Below are 13,252 nucleotides of genomic sequence, written 5' to 3'. Positions count from 1 at the left end.
ATATATATATATATATATATGGATGCACTGTATAAAATGTATATACTCCCATACACCTCTTCTTCATTTGGCACATTCTCCTTCTTTTTCACTGTTTGAGCTGATGTAATGGGTACATTTCTCCACTATTAGATCAATAAAGTCAATAAACCAATCAATTTCTGCCTTGGGGCGCAAAAGTCTTTGCCCATAGACTCTGGTTAAAAGTTGTCCATGCACAGCAGCTCCTCTTCGATGCCAAAGATCGGAGAATCTTGGGGCGCAGCTCTCCTGCTGCCAGGGCTGAGAGGACCTTTATTTTCACACCACCTCCCTCCACAGCGCTGACGTCACTGTCGTCTGTTAGAAAGTGCGGCTGATTGACAGGTTTATAGAATTATTTAACAATAAGGCTTGGCTAACTGCATGCAGCAAGGCTAACGCTGTATTCTGCTTTCCCTGCCTCTTTTTTCAAACTTTATAATCTGACCCAGCATGGATAAAGACAGCTAGGACTGATTTAAAGCACTTTGCAGAACAGTTTAAAATGTTGGATTGTGTTGTTGACATTCATGTAAATATATTGTTGTGATAACTTCGTATACATTTGATTAGTTTTTGGTATACATCTATTTTGAATTTATAGTCTCCCCTGGAGAAGACTCCACCAGCCGCCACTCTACTCAATCCTAAACTCAGGTCACATTTTAGTCCTAAACGTGACCCGACCCCAAAACAGCAATACCTCGTGATGTCCAGGCTTCGGGGCCCCAACAGGGCCAGTCAGTCCCCGCAACATGCTATTTTTCCAGAAATAATAAATGAAAAACAAGAACCCACACACAATTGAAATTCTATGCGAAAATAAAGATGTTCATAACATCCGTCACACACACGCCCTGCATCAGACAGAGCCTCCCTGATCCAGCAGGTCTCCGGCCAGCTCTAATCACATCTGACTTTGAGGGCCTTTGAAATGGAAGAGCGGCTCCATGCCGTAACCACCATGAATATTTTATCACAAAGCATTCGTTGGGTGTCTGTCGAGGATTCGGACTCTGCTCTTGCTCCTAAATCCACTAACTTAAATCAAATGCATCCCAATTTGAATTTTTGATGATGCACAAATTGAAATGAGATCTTGTGCTGTCAGTGAGCCTGTAGTCTGGCGCTCAGTCATCTTGGCATCAGCTTCAGTCAGATTCCTGAGCAAAAGACATGATATTTACAAATCTATGAGCCGCGCCTGGAGACTGGTCTGAACCAAGTTCCCAGTAAATTGGAATACGCCAGTAAACTGGGAACATTTCATCTCCAAAGGCTTTCCTTCCTTCCTTTAAAGAAAAAATAAATAAAACTTTGATCAAATGATTCATATGATATCCCTCAAATATATCTAGGCATATATTTTGACAATCAGTCAGGAAGAGTTAAGGTTTTCAGATTTTGCTTATATAAATGGCTCAATAAAACCATTCTTGTGACTGACCTAATTTAACCACAACGATTGGTGACATGAAGACCATTCATTATATATCCCTTTGGGCCATCCCACAGTATCTAGAAGAGCGCGTTCTGATACCCCAGCACTGGTTTGTGTTTAGCAGTGGTGCACAAAGTACTCACCAGTATTACTTCAGTGAAATTATTAATACTCATAGTCAAAATGTATTCAACAACAAGTAAAACTTACTCGGTCAAAGACTACTCAAGTTAAAGTATTCAAAAGTACATGCATTTTAAAGTATCTAAGTATTCCAAAATACAAATGACATTTTCTGATATCAGTACATTTCTGTCTAATTTTCAGAGTAATTTTAAAGAACCTGTTATTTTCAGAAACCACCTGATGTACTGATGCCTAGAACCACGTGCCATAGATTCTACACCACCTGGAAAGAACTTCAGCAAAAAAATGCCACAAAAAATAAGGACAGATATTATATTATTATTTCTTATTTTAATAAAAATTACCTAAATTTGCCAAATATTTTACCAAAATTAAAGAGGACAGTGCTCTGAGTTTCTCACTGCACTGAAACATGTAGCGCTTCATTCAAACTAATGATTGTCACTGTAAATGCGATAAAATTATTGATTTTATTGTGTAACTCATTCTTTTTGGATTTTGAGACGTAAAGTTTGATTTAACCTGAACTAAATAGAAGTACAAAGAACCCAAAACAAAGTTTTTGGATTTCTCTCAATATATATTTATTCATGACCTGCAGGTAATTTCTTTTGTTTGAGTCAAATGTGAATTGTGCTTTGCACGCTGCAGTCAGATCACGTGATAAAATCCAAGTCCCAGACCGTGAGAGAGCGCCATTTTCGTCGTCTCTACATCCCGGGTGGATTTTGCCCATAAATAAACGCAATTAGGAAAAGTATTTGCATATAATCAATGTTATACCTGGCTAGGTAAGTAGTTAATATTAGCTAGCTGACGTCTAAGAGGGTTTACGCATTTACCCGATAACGTTATGACAATGAATCGCTAACGTTAGCTAGACAAAAGCCGTCGCTCGTTCCACCGGGCTACATCCAGAGCTAAACAAACATTGCTTGAAGGTTCAGTGTGGAGTTTAGTTGGAGTTAAATCCTGGATACCCGGCCGTCACTGGTAAGTACATTAGGTTGGTTCAATATCAATATAATAGTTTGGTTCATCAACTGAAAGGTTCTGAAAATCATTTGGAACAGGACAAAAATTATAAGTTGCGTCAAGTGTGTTGGGATATAATGCCACAATGGAGCCCAAATCAATTCGATGAAGGTGATTGAGGAGGCTGATACTTCAACAGGAAATACCCCTTCATCATTCATGGTTTAAAACTCAGAGCGCGAGCTCAATCTCTCTCTTCCCCTGGGTTTCATCGCCTGTAAGGAGAGGCCCTTTTTCAAGTGAAATGCTAAAAGAAAGCTAACTGGAAGTAGCGTTCATTTTACCTACGTCAAAAGTCACGGATCGCAGTGTCCCATCGTGCATAGTGAACTGGGGAGACAGAAATCTCTGGAGCTGAACGCTGAGCTGAGTTTCCCCCCTTTGTGAGGACCTCCCTACAAACATCACGGCCTATCGGCAGGGGGACGCCTCTGCCTGATAGTCTCCGTAAGTAAACCTTCCTCCACCAAAGCCCATCAAGCCCCCTGCTTTAGCATCAAACTGACTTAAAACTTTTCCGAGAAAGGACCCTTGGTGAAGACGGACCCGGGTAGAGCTGAAGCCGGACCGTGCGTCCCCCATTTAGTCAATTAGTCTACCTCGTGTTTATTTTCTAATAACGTGTAGTGTTTTACATAGATGTGAGATTTTTGTAATCCTGAATTATTAGAATAAAGACATCATTATTTAACTTGTAGAGGTCTTGTAATCCATATAGCGGATGGTTTATCACTCAGGCCAGATCCACCCTCCTTTGGTAACAGTGTGAATAAACAGAGATAAAAATGTTCTTTGATTGATAATTAATAGCTCTGCTGATAACCTAGCCTGGGTCAATAGATTGGTCTGGATAACTGGATTTTAACAGCCGGTCCAGGAACCATCCAGAGGTGAAAGCCATAAACCCTGGTAAGAATGAAAATTTAAGCTACAATTATTCAACTAAGAACCCTAACCTGATTTCTCCTCCGATTTTGAATAAGTTAAATAATTAACTATAACTCCAGTTCTAGTTATTCTTTTATTCGTTATCTGCAGGATATCATTTTGCACAACAAGTGCAGAATTATTGTTTACATGAACATAAAATAATCATCAGATTCTGGGAAGTCAAATATTATAGATGTGATATCTTGACATAATTTCTTTTTATTTTACCAAGGTTAGACTTTTTCCAGTGTGTGTGGAACTCAGAAAAAGTACTTAAGTACAGTAATCTAGTAAATATACTTTGTTACTTTCCACCAATGTTGTTTAATGCCCAACACAAAACACCAGCTTATCCTGGTTCCAACCTACTCTGCCCTGCAGAAACTGAAGTAGGAGTCTGGCCTTCTTCCGCCTCAAGGCAACGCAAATTTTCTTCTGCTCTGAACTCAAAGCTATTCTGGTTGATTGAGCGGTTCTGTCTCACTGCAAGCAGGGCCACATGGTGGAGTCAGACAAGTTGTACCTTGCAAAACCTAGCTGCAGGACGCATAGTGCAGAACTACTTCCTGCTTCTGCTGCACGAAGAGGATTTTGTATGACTCGTCTACAATCAGAACTGGCTTCCACATTTCTTTAGAGTTGACCCATTTGATCAGAGGAGGGAGGCATTTCACCACGCTCACCTGGAGCACATATCCTCTGATGTAGTCCTGCAGGGTCCAGTCCAGTGCGTTGAGGATCTGGATGACCTCCTCCTGTTTCAGGACAGAGAAAAGACGGTCCAGGAGGATCTTGAGCCGGATGGGGATGGCTTGGGTGCCGTACAGCATCAGGCTGCAAATATCGAACACCACATTGGAGTGCACAATCTCCACCTGGCTGCTCTGGAACATGTGGTGTACCTTCAGCTTGCTGAGTGCTAAAACAAATGGACCACATTGTTCTGGATTAGATATAAAGGAAGAGTTTTACAAAAAAAATGGTTCATAAAATAGGAGGAAAACGATTGTAGGTGTTGGGAAATGGTTCAGGGAGTGAGTTAGTACCTTGGGATATTGCTAAAATATAGATCCATATGAAAATAAACTGATTGGAATACAGGGGCGGGGGATGGGGGGGTTTAGATTAAAGAGAAATCTCTAAAAATACTTTGCTGCTTAATGAAAATTCAGACATATTTCTGCATATTTCCATAACTCCAAGTAATGTTTGATCTACAAATACAGAAATTATTCTCATGTGCAGAAAAGGTTTTTGTAGAAACTCTGGAACGTTCTAGTTCTGGATGATGGTCCTTCCAGGATTAGTCGGGCCATGATCATCTGAACGAACCAGTGAGTCTGAGTTCTTAGACTCCTCCAGAGGAGACGGTTTGAGCGTTCCTGAAGCTGTGGATGTTTCCTCGCTCACCGTGGGCCACCCAGCCATGCTTGCAGCTCTCACACTGTCTCCTCTTCAATTTCCCGGGCTTAAAGCTGTCACAGTTACAGTTCACCAAGGTGCAGCAGATAGCCTGAAACCAGAAGGAAACAGAAATCAGCTCTTAATAGCAGAGTTACGTTCATTTTCATGAAAAAAAAACTAAAAGAAAGGGTATTTTTTCCATTTCTTCTGGAAGAAACTGGGACGGGTCAATTGAAAAGTCATCTCACTTTATCCTGAAAGCTACATGAGGAGAAATCTTTATAAGAAAAGACAAAGTGATACAAATTAGGTATTTATATAATTTAATACATTTATGTAATACAAATCTAGATGAATAAATAACAAATGGTCGCAAAACTTGCAAAGTAACAAACACCCTTAGGGAAAACCCACCTGAGAAAACCCATAAGGGAATTAGACATATTAATACAGAAGTGATCATTTACTTTTAGCCTTTCTTGTATTCTCAGATTCGACCAGCTGTCTTTCTTTTCTTTCAGGTCTTCTGCTATTCATGCCCTCAAACCTCCCTGCTTTATAGATATTGAACGCCACCCCAGGAATATTGCTGGATCTGGGCCTGCTTAAGGCAGAATATTCAACAGAAGAAATAAAACATTCCACTAATGTTGAACTTCCAAGTTTTTCCAGAAGACACTGGAAGATGGAAAATGAGACCCAATCAGCCTCAGCAGATGGCCGCTCACACTAAGCCTGGTTCTGCTGGAGGTTTCTACCTGTTCAAAGGGAGTTTTTCCTCTCCACTGTCGCTACAAGCATGCTTAGTGTGAGGGATTGCTGAAGAGTCAATGAGTCGATGCAATCAGCTGGTTTTCCTTAGATAGAAAACTTTGAATCAATCTGACTGGATGATCTGGTGAACTGGAAAGTGACCTGATGTGAATTGGAGCTATAGAAATGAATTAAATAGAAAATTGAAGAAACTGTTTCTTCCAGCAGGGAAAAAACAAATTGGAAAAATCCCGGGGAAAAAAAGCCATCCAGAAGAAACTTCCAACCCTGACAGAGACATAACAATAATCCCGTCCTTTATCCTGTGAATAAATGTAGGGCTGAAACAATTAATAGTGATTATAGAAATAACTGTCAACTAATTGACTAATCGATAAATCATTAAGTGGAGTATAGAGACTTTAAAATGTGTCTTTAGCTGGTAGAGCAACCAACCTTGAGCAGCAATTATAGAAAAATTTTGAAAAAATATGTAAGCATTTTGCATTTAAGATTAAAAAAAAATCACGTCATTCTGCTTTATTTATATTTATTACTCCTCTAGAGAATATGTTTTTCTTTCACCTGGTTTAATTTGGTTAAAAATTTTCTTTAAAGAACCTTTTGCTGTCTGATTATTGATCGTTAAAGGAAATTGAAAAATAATCGACAGATTAATCGATTTGCTAAATAAATGTTTGTCATTCATTTTACGATTGCAGAAGAGGACGGTTGTATGGAGGAGTGCAGCACACACCCCCTGATCAGAACGAAGTGGGATTTCTCCTTCATGGAGCTGCAGCTCTTTGCATCCTTAACAAAAGGGACATGGAAAGATGTTTCAGTGCAGGAGGAAAAAAAAAGCTTCATCATCCTCCTGATCAAAGCTGCTGCTCTCTTCTTAGTGGTTCACGCAGAAACCTTGGAATGGCTCCACTCCAGCGCCTCTCTCCCTCTGCATCTATAATAGATGATCAGTGGGGTTGTAGCAGACACGAGCAGAATGCTTAGCTCCTTGCTGATGCTCCTTCCCTCTTCTCTGGCACAGGAGGAGTGAAGGCTGGTTTGGATGGGTCGCCGGCCTCCTCCTGGCTGGGTCAGGGACTGATTCTGCGATCAAAGTCCTTAGGATCTACAACCACATGGTTTCCCCTGGCTCTAGCCTCTCATCATGAGAGAGAATGAAAAGCTGCCTGACCGTCATACACACCAGTTAATCTTCATGGGTCCACAGCCGAACGTTTAACGCATCGAGACCAGAACCACCAGAACCAGGCTCCTCAGTACAACCTTGAGGCATGAGAGCATAAGAACCCCATCAGCGCAATTAGCCTAATCCCAGCCCACTGTGGACACACACACCCTAGATCAACCCTCCCAAACACACACACACATCTGTGTGCTCCAGCTAACACCCCCCCCCCAAAAAAAAACACTCCCCCCCGCACTTCCCCCCCCACCACACACACACAGACACACACACACACACACACACACATTATGCTTAATTGTGCTCGCCCTTCTTTCGTCTTAATTAGGGATTCATTTCATGACTTTTTGAGAGGAGGACAAAGAGAAGGAGAAGAAGAATGGGAGGAAGTATGGCACCCCGCGCTGGCCTGGCTTGGCCTGGCCTGACCAGGCCTGGCGGGGCTGGGCCTGGCTCTTCCTCTTTGCCATTGTCACAACAAAGCAGGAGCTGTTGGGCTGCATGAAGGAAGCAAGTGACAGAGATGCTAATTGCTCAGAATGAAGCCGGTCACTCAGCCTCAGAGCCACAGCTTACTGCCTGCAGTCTTCTTCGCATTCAGGCCCATCAGCGAGACCCGAACCGACCCGTCCATTTACCTGTCAGAAACCACTGATCACAGACAGACGAACAGTGTCTGCAGGAAAACTGCGGATCAAAAAGTTTCAGGGTTCAAGTTAAGGTAACTGACTTCCTGATGGCCGTTAAGGTTTGTTCATATGTGTTTGTGAGGCTGTGAACATCTCGCTGTCTGCAGCTGGCAGAGCTCCTCAGCATCACCTGCAACCTTTCAGAGGAGGAAGTCTGCAGGATTCCTGTCTTCTGATCCTCAGGTTATCAGTACTTTGTTTCTGTTAAACCATAAAGCTTTTTATATGACAGCCTGAGTGCTGCTCACGCTGCATAGGTCGGATGAGGAGCCGCGGTCAGGTATGGAAAAAAGGAGGAAAAAGTCCTGATGTCCTCCTGGCCTGAGCCTGGATGACAGGAAGGGAAAAGGCCGCTCTGATTGGGCGAGTCCAGGATAACAGGCAGGAGCTAACCTGCTGGGAAGCTAACGTCGAGAAGGAGGAACACGCTCTCACGCCCTACTGTTCGCAGAGACACAAAGAAACCATCAGGTTTCTTTGTGTCTGAATATTTATCATGTTTGACTGATAAAAATCCAGACACAAAAAACAGCAAAGAAATAATTTTAAGACTTGATCAGAAATTTAAGCTGATAAAGTGAGAATGTTCACTATTTTATTCCTGAGGCACTTTGAATCTAAATCTGCTGTTGCCTTCTACACCTCTGCTCAAACCAAAACAGCAATGTTAATAAAACCAAAACTTAAATTAAATCCTACACATCAGTTCACATTTCAGCGTGTTTTTTATTCAGACTTCAGCAACGTGGCTGTGTTTTTACTGAATGAGGAAACAATCACAAAGCGAAACAAAGTCAGTTTTTAATCAACAGAGAAAAATGTACATCATTTTCCACACAGATCAATTTATCTGGATAAAATAAAGCTGCAGTCAGAAAACATCTGTACACTGCAAATCTAAATCTAGATCAGTCATTTTTTTCTTAAAATAAGTGTATTTGTTCTTGGACTGAGGAAGTTAAAGAGACATTTTGCCAATGGAACAAGACAATTTACATTTAAAATAAGAAAACACATTTGCATTGTCTTATTTCAAGTGCATATTATCTAATGATCTTATTTTAAGAGTAAAATTACTAATTCCATTGGCAAAATATCTAATTTGTGTACTCCAATTAGGTAAATACACTTAAAGTAAGATATTTTTTTACTTATTTCGAGCTCGTTTTTCTGGTGTACACATTTTTCAATCCATTGCAAAAACAGAAACTGTCTGATTCTGTCCAGCTTCTATCTAAAGCTCAAAAAAGGAGGAAGAAGTTGGTTTAAAATGGAGATGGCTCATTTCTTTTTAAAGAAATGAGCGCAGCATGTAGAGACAGGCTGCAGAGCTTTAGGCAGCCGGGAGAAATTCTCCTGCAGTCAGTCAGTCAGTCAGTCAGCAGCCGCCCAGCATGATCCACAGAACAGACCACTGCTGGACAAAGTACTACTTCAGTTAAAGTATTTATACTCAGTCATATCTTAAATCTACTGAAGTTAAAGTACGAAGGTACTCACTTTGAAAATACTTAAGTATTTAAAAGTACATGCATTTAAAAGTACTCAACTATTCAAAAAGGCAAATTAATTAATTTTAATATCAGAACTTTTCTGTCTAATTTTCGGAGTAATTTTAAAGATCCTGTAATTTCAGAAACCACCTGATGTACTGAAGCATAGAACACCCTGCTATAGATTCTACACCACCTGGATAGAACTGCAGCATCAAAATACCACAAAACTAAGGACAGATATTTTATTATTAGTTCTTCTTTAAAAACCAACCAAAAAGAAAAGAGGGGAGAGTTTTGATTCTAATCATTCTTCCTCTATAGAATAGAGGTTAAATGTTGAATCTATTGGAAACTATAACTCTGCTCTGAGACTCATCCTGGTGAACAACTTGGCCACATGGCAACAAATAACATTAAATCTCTAAATCAGTGGCTACCAGATTCACTCCTAATTTCTGTTATCTGGCAAGTACACGCTTAGAAATGTAATAAAGTAAAGATACTCAAGAAAAGTACTGAAGTACATACAGCAAATAAATTAAATCTAAATAAGTTAAATGATTTGTTCTTGAATTTAGGACGTAAGTGAAATACTTATACAATAGAAGAAGACAATTTACATTTAAATAAGAAACAAAAAATGAATTATTTAATTTCTCATTCTTCTAATTATTTTATTTAAAGAGTAAAAATATTAATTCCATTGGCAGATAACCTAAATTAAGGCTAGATGAACTAAAGTTAAGACATTTCTATTTCTTTTTAGAGCGTTTTTCCAGTAGTTAGCTACTCTGCAGCAGTGGCAGAGGTTAGGTAAAGGTTTACCTGCAGCTCCATGAGGGCAGGGCCGGCCTCTTCCAAAACTACCTTCAGGACAGAGATCTGTGAGCGCGAGGACGGACGGACGGCAGAGCGTCCTGGAAGTTAGAGAGGCAGAGGGAGGGTTTGGCTGCGAGGAAATGAGGGGAACATGTTGGTACACCCAGTCTGAGAGAGTCTGGCTTCCAGCTATGATCAGATTAATATCACACCCCCCCCCACCCCCCTCCTGCCTCTTCCCAATCTGGTCACATCTGACTGACAAATCCTTACAAGCCTTTTGGTGGCTGTGCGGTGCAGATACTACGGTGCGCAGCCAGAGCATACTGGTGGGCTTGCAGAGTTAGTCAGGGGCCAGCAGGGCCAGATCACAGCTCGAGGAGACGCTGAGGGGGTAAAAGGCTCAGGCAGCCCCCTCCAGCTCCTCATCCAGTCACAGACAGACCCTGATGGGCTGAAGCAGCTGATGATCCACATTAGAGAGGGAAACTGTGCTCAAAACGGATGGACAACGGCCCCAAGTCCCAGTCTTCTCTGTTCACAGCCCAAAGAATTAAACAGAGGGAAGAAAAAAATGGAGAAATTAGCAGAAATAAAGCTTCTCTGTCATGTCGCTGTTCCTTATTTTCATCAGACATGTTTAAAAATCTAATCTCTTTATCTCCATGAAAAAAAGGTGTGAGTCCAAGTGTATTTACCCTTGAATAAAGTAGGTTAAAAAAATTATTTGCTAGTGGAATTAGTATTTTTACTCTTAAAATGATATAATTAGATAATATGCAATTGAAATAAGACAATCTAATAGATTTTTATTATTATAAACATAAATGTCTTGTTCGATTGGCAACGTGTCTCACTTACCTCCTCAATTCAAGAAAAATACATTTGTTTAAAGAAAATAGGACTTTTTTAAATTTAGTTTTTTGCTGTTTGATTTCAGTTTGTGGGTAAAATAATCTGAATAATTAGTTTTGCACTTTAAGGAAAAAAATCAAACTTTTTTTTTGTTATTTGAATTTCAGAATAAAAATATGATCCTATTTAAGGGCCCAGATCAGCCGTTTGGTTTACAGGCTGTTTACTGACCTGCTCAGAGGAAGGAATTATGTTTGGATTTATTCTTGATTGATTTTAAAGTATTTTCAATGCAAAAACTATCTAGATATAAGTCAAAATGTCTTAAATTAATTGTATTTATCCTTTATTAGAGTGGGTAAATAAGATGATCTGCCAATGAAATTTAAATGAGATAATTAGATAATATGCACTTGAAATTAGACAGTACAATAGTTTTTTCTTATTTTAAATGTAACATTTCTTGTACCGTTGGCAAAGTGTCTCACTTACATCCTCAATTTAGGCAAAAATGACTTATTTAGATATTAGTTTTATGTGAATACAAACATATCTGGAAGTTCAGTTTTGAGGTCTTTTTTTTTTTTTTATCGGAACATGAAGATTTCCATTTGTTCTTGTTCCGTTGATCAGAGATTATTTCCTTGCTCTGCTGCTCAAGCTTTTATGGAAACATTGCTGCTGCATTAGAGCTGCTCACCCACTGCTGCAGCTAAAACGCTTCACCTTCTCTAACGGGTTCTGAGGGACAACATGCCGGATCGGGACAACCTGCCGGATCGGGACAACATGTCGGATCGGGACCAGGCCCTGGTCACCCCAGAAAGGCTTCTCCTACAATAAGCTCAGAATCACCAACTGACTTTCACTGTAAAGAAGAAAACACGTTTCATCCCAAAAACTTTCAGGTGACCAGAAATGAAATATTTAATGAATCTGTGGATGAAATAATCCACAGAGAACCGAAGCTGAACGCAGCAAAGTGCCGCATCCTTTTTGCCTCATTGGAAGGTTGTTTTTAGCAAATACTTTTCATATTGTTCTGCATCCTTCTAAACATCCGGATCCTCGATTCTGATCAAAGTTCTGCTGAAGATGCTCTGTTCTCTGTTTTGTTCTGAAGGCATTTAAGAAAAAGTTTCTAAAAAATGATCAAAGGGGATCAAGAAGAGTTAAACTTTTGGCTTCAGAAGGAACCAGATCTCTGACATCAAACCTCCTCCCGGTTCTGGTTCTGAAGAGAAGCGCTGAGTGCCTTACCTCAGCCATGGTCGCTCAGTGGGACGTTTCTATGGAGACGCTGGACTTGGCCATGCTCTGGGAGTCCCTCCAGTCCTCCTTTAGCAGAGCTTCATGCTCTCTTCTTCTCTCCTAAGAAACATCCAAACAGCTACAGGCAGTCAGTCCAAAGGAACCAGCTTTATTCTGGCTACACACATGCGCCTCCCGTGCTTTTTCTCCTGTAATGTTGCAGTGGATTCCCTCTAAACTACTCAAGATGTTCAGTGTGTGTGGGGGTGTGTGTGTGTGTGTGTAAACTGGGCACAGGGGATTGGAATGAGATCCTCCCACTCAGCATTCTCACCTCAGGAGCTGCCTGCTCCCTCCCCAGCCACCACAGAAAACACACACACACATGGAGGTGTGTGCGCCCTCTCAGAACGCAGCCCCAGACATGTCTACCCCCCTCCCCCGTCACAGGGCAGTCCCCTCACAGCTGGCTGGAAGAGGGCATGACACTCATCTTTCACAGTGATTTGATCAAAAGGAATCACAAAGGCTGGAGGCTCTCCTAATGCAGACAGGGGAGACTCCCCCCCCCCCCTAAATCAACGCTGCCCCTCTGGATGCACACAGCCCAGTGGTGAGCGCCTGCTCTCACCTTAACACGTCGCTGTGAAGAGCCTCCGTAACAAGTCATGCCTTGTGCCGTCAGGAATGTGTAGGTGTCTCTGTGGAGTGTTTCTCAGGAAGAGGGGGACTTCTCAGCAAGCCTCTCCTCTGCTCTCTGGCTCACTTCCAAACTAAATCTTCATTTAGAAAACTAAACAAAGACAGAAAAAGGCTCAAACCTTAATATATCTAACAGAAAATACAGTATCCATGGCAACGGAGAGCTTGTCTGCTCGGCGAGGTCCACAGCAAAACGACTGTTAAATATGAACCAAAACACGCACAGAGTGTGATCTGAATCCTCTGTCCCGAAATAAAACTGTTGGTCTAACAAGCTGAGGGGACGAGGCAGCGTGGTTCTGCTTCCGGAAGGATTGCCTTTCAACCGTAGGTAGATGTCGTTTGGATGTAAATCATTTCGCCTTTTCAATGTCTTTTCAACCAATTTTTGCTGGGTGGGTAGTGACGGACCGTTACCGAGCAGAAGTTTGATGTGGGCTCACCTAAATTCTGGTTTATGCTCAGAAACCAGGTTGTCTGCGTGTGTTGCAGTCAACAC

The 13,252-nt window shown here is 41.1% G+C and overlaps 1 protein-coding gene across 2 annotated transcripts in view; it reads right to left on the bottom strand.

Annotated features, from left to right (window-relative positions):
* Positions 1-12,327, bottom strand: part of bnc1 (basonuclin 1) — a 19,381-nt gene extending 7,054 nt beyond the window's left edge. The window contains exons 1-3 of one of the 2 annotated variants that reach the window (XM_015397854.1): positions 12,061-12,327; positions 4,985-5,087; positions 4,258-4,493 (exon numbers count right to left, since the gene is read on the bottom strand). In XM_015397854.1, coding sequence (XP_015253340.1) covers positions 4,258-4,493; positions 4,985-5,087; positions 12,061-12,069 — 348 coding nt within the window. In that variant the 5' untranslated portion in view covers positions 12,070-12,327. Of the gene's footprint in view, positions 1-4,257; positions 4,494-4,984; positions 5,088-9,951; positions 10,138-12,060 lie in introns of those variants that run through there. The other variant, XM_015397853.1, reaches the window with a different exon arrangement.
* Positions 12,328-13,252: the final 925 nt, after the last annotated feature.

Source organism: Cyprinodon variegatus, unplaced genomic scaffold, assembly GCF_000732505.1.
Source record: "Cyprinodon variegatus isolate N-32 unplaced genomic scaffold, C_variegatus-1.0 Scaffold892, whole genome shotgun sequence".
Lineage (NCBI taxonomy): Eukaryota > Metazoa > Chordata > Actinopteri > Cyprinodontiformes > Cyprinodontidae > Cyprinodon > Cyprinodon variegatus.
This window is presented reverse-complemented; position numbering and strand designations above follow the sequence as displayed.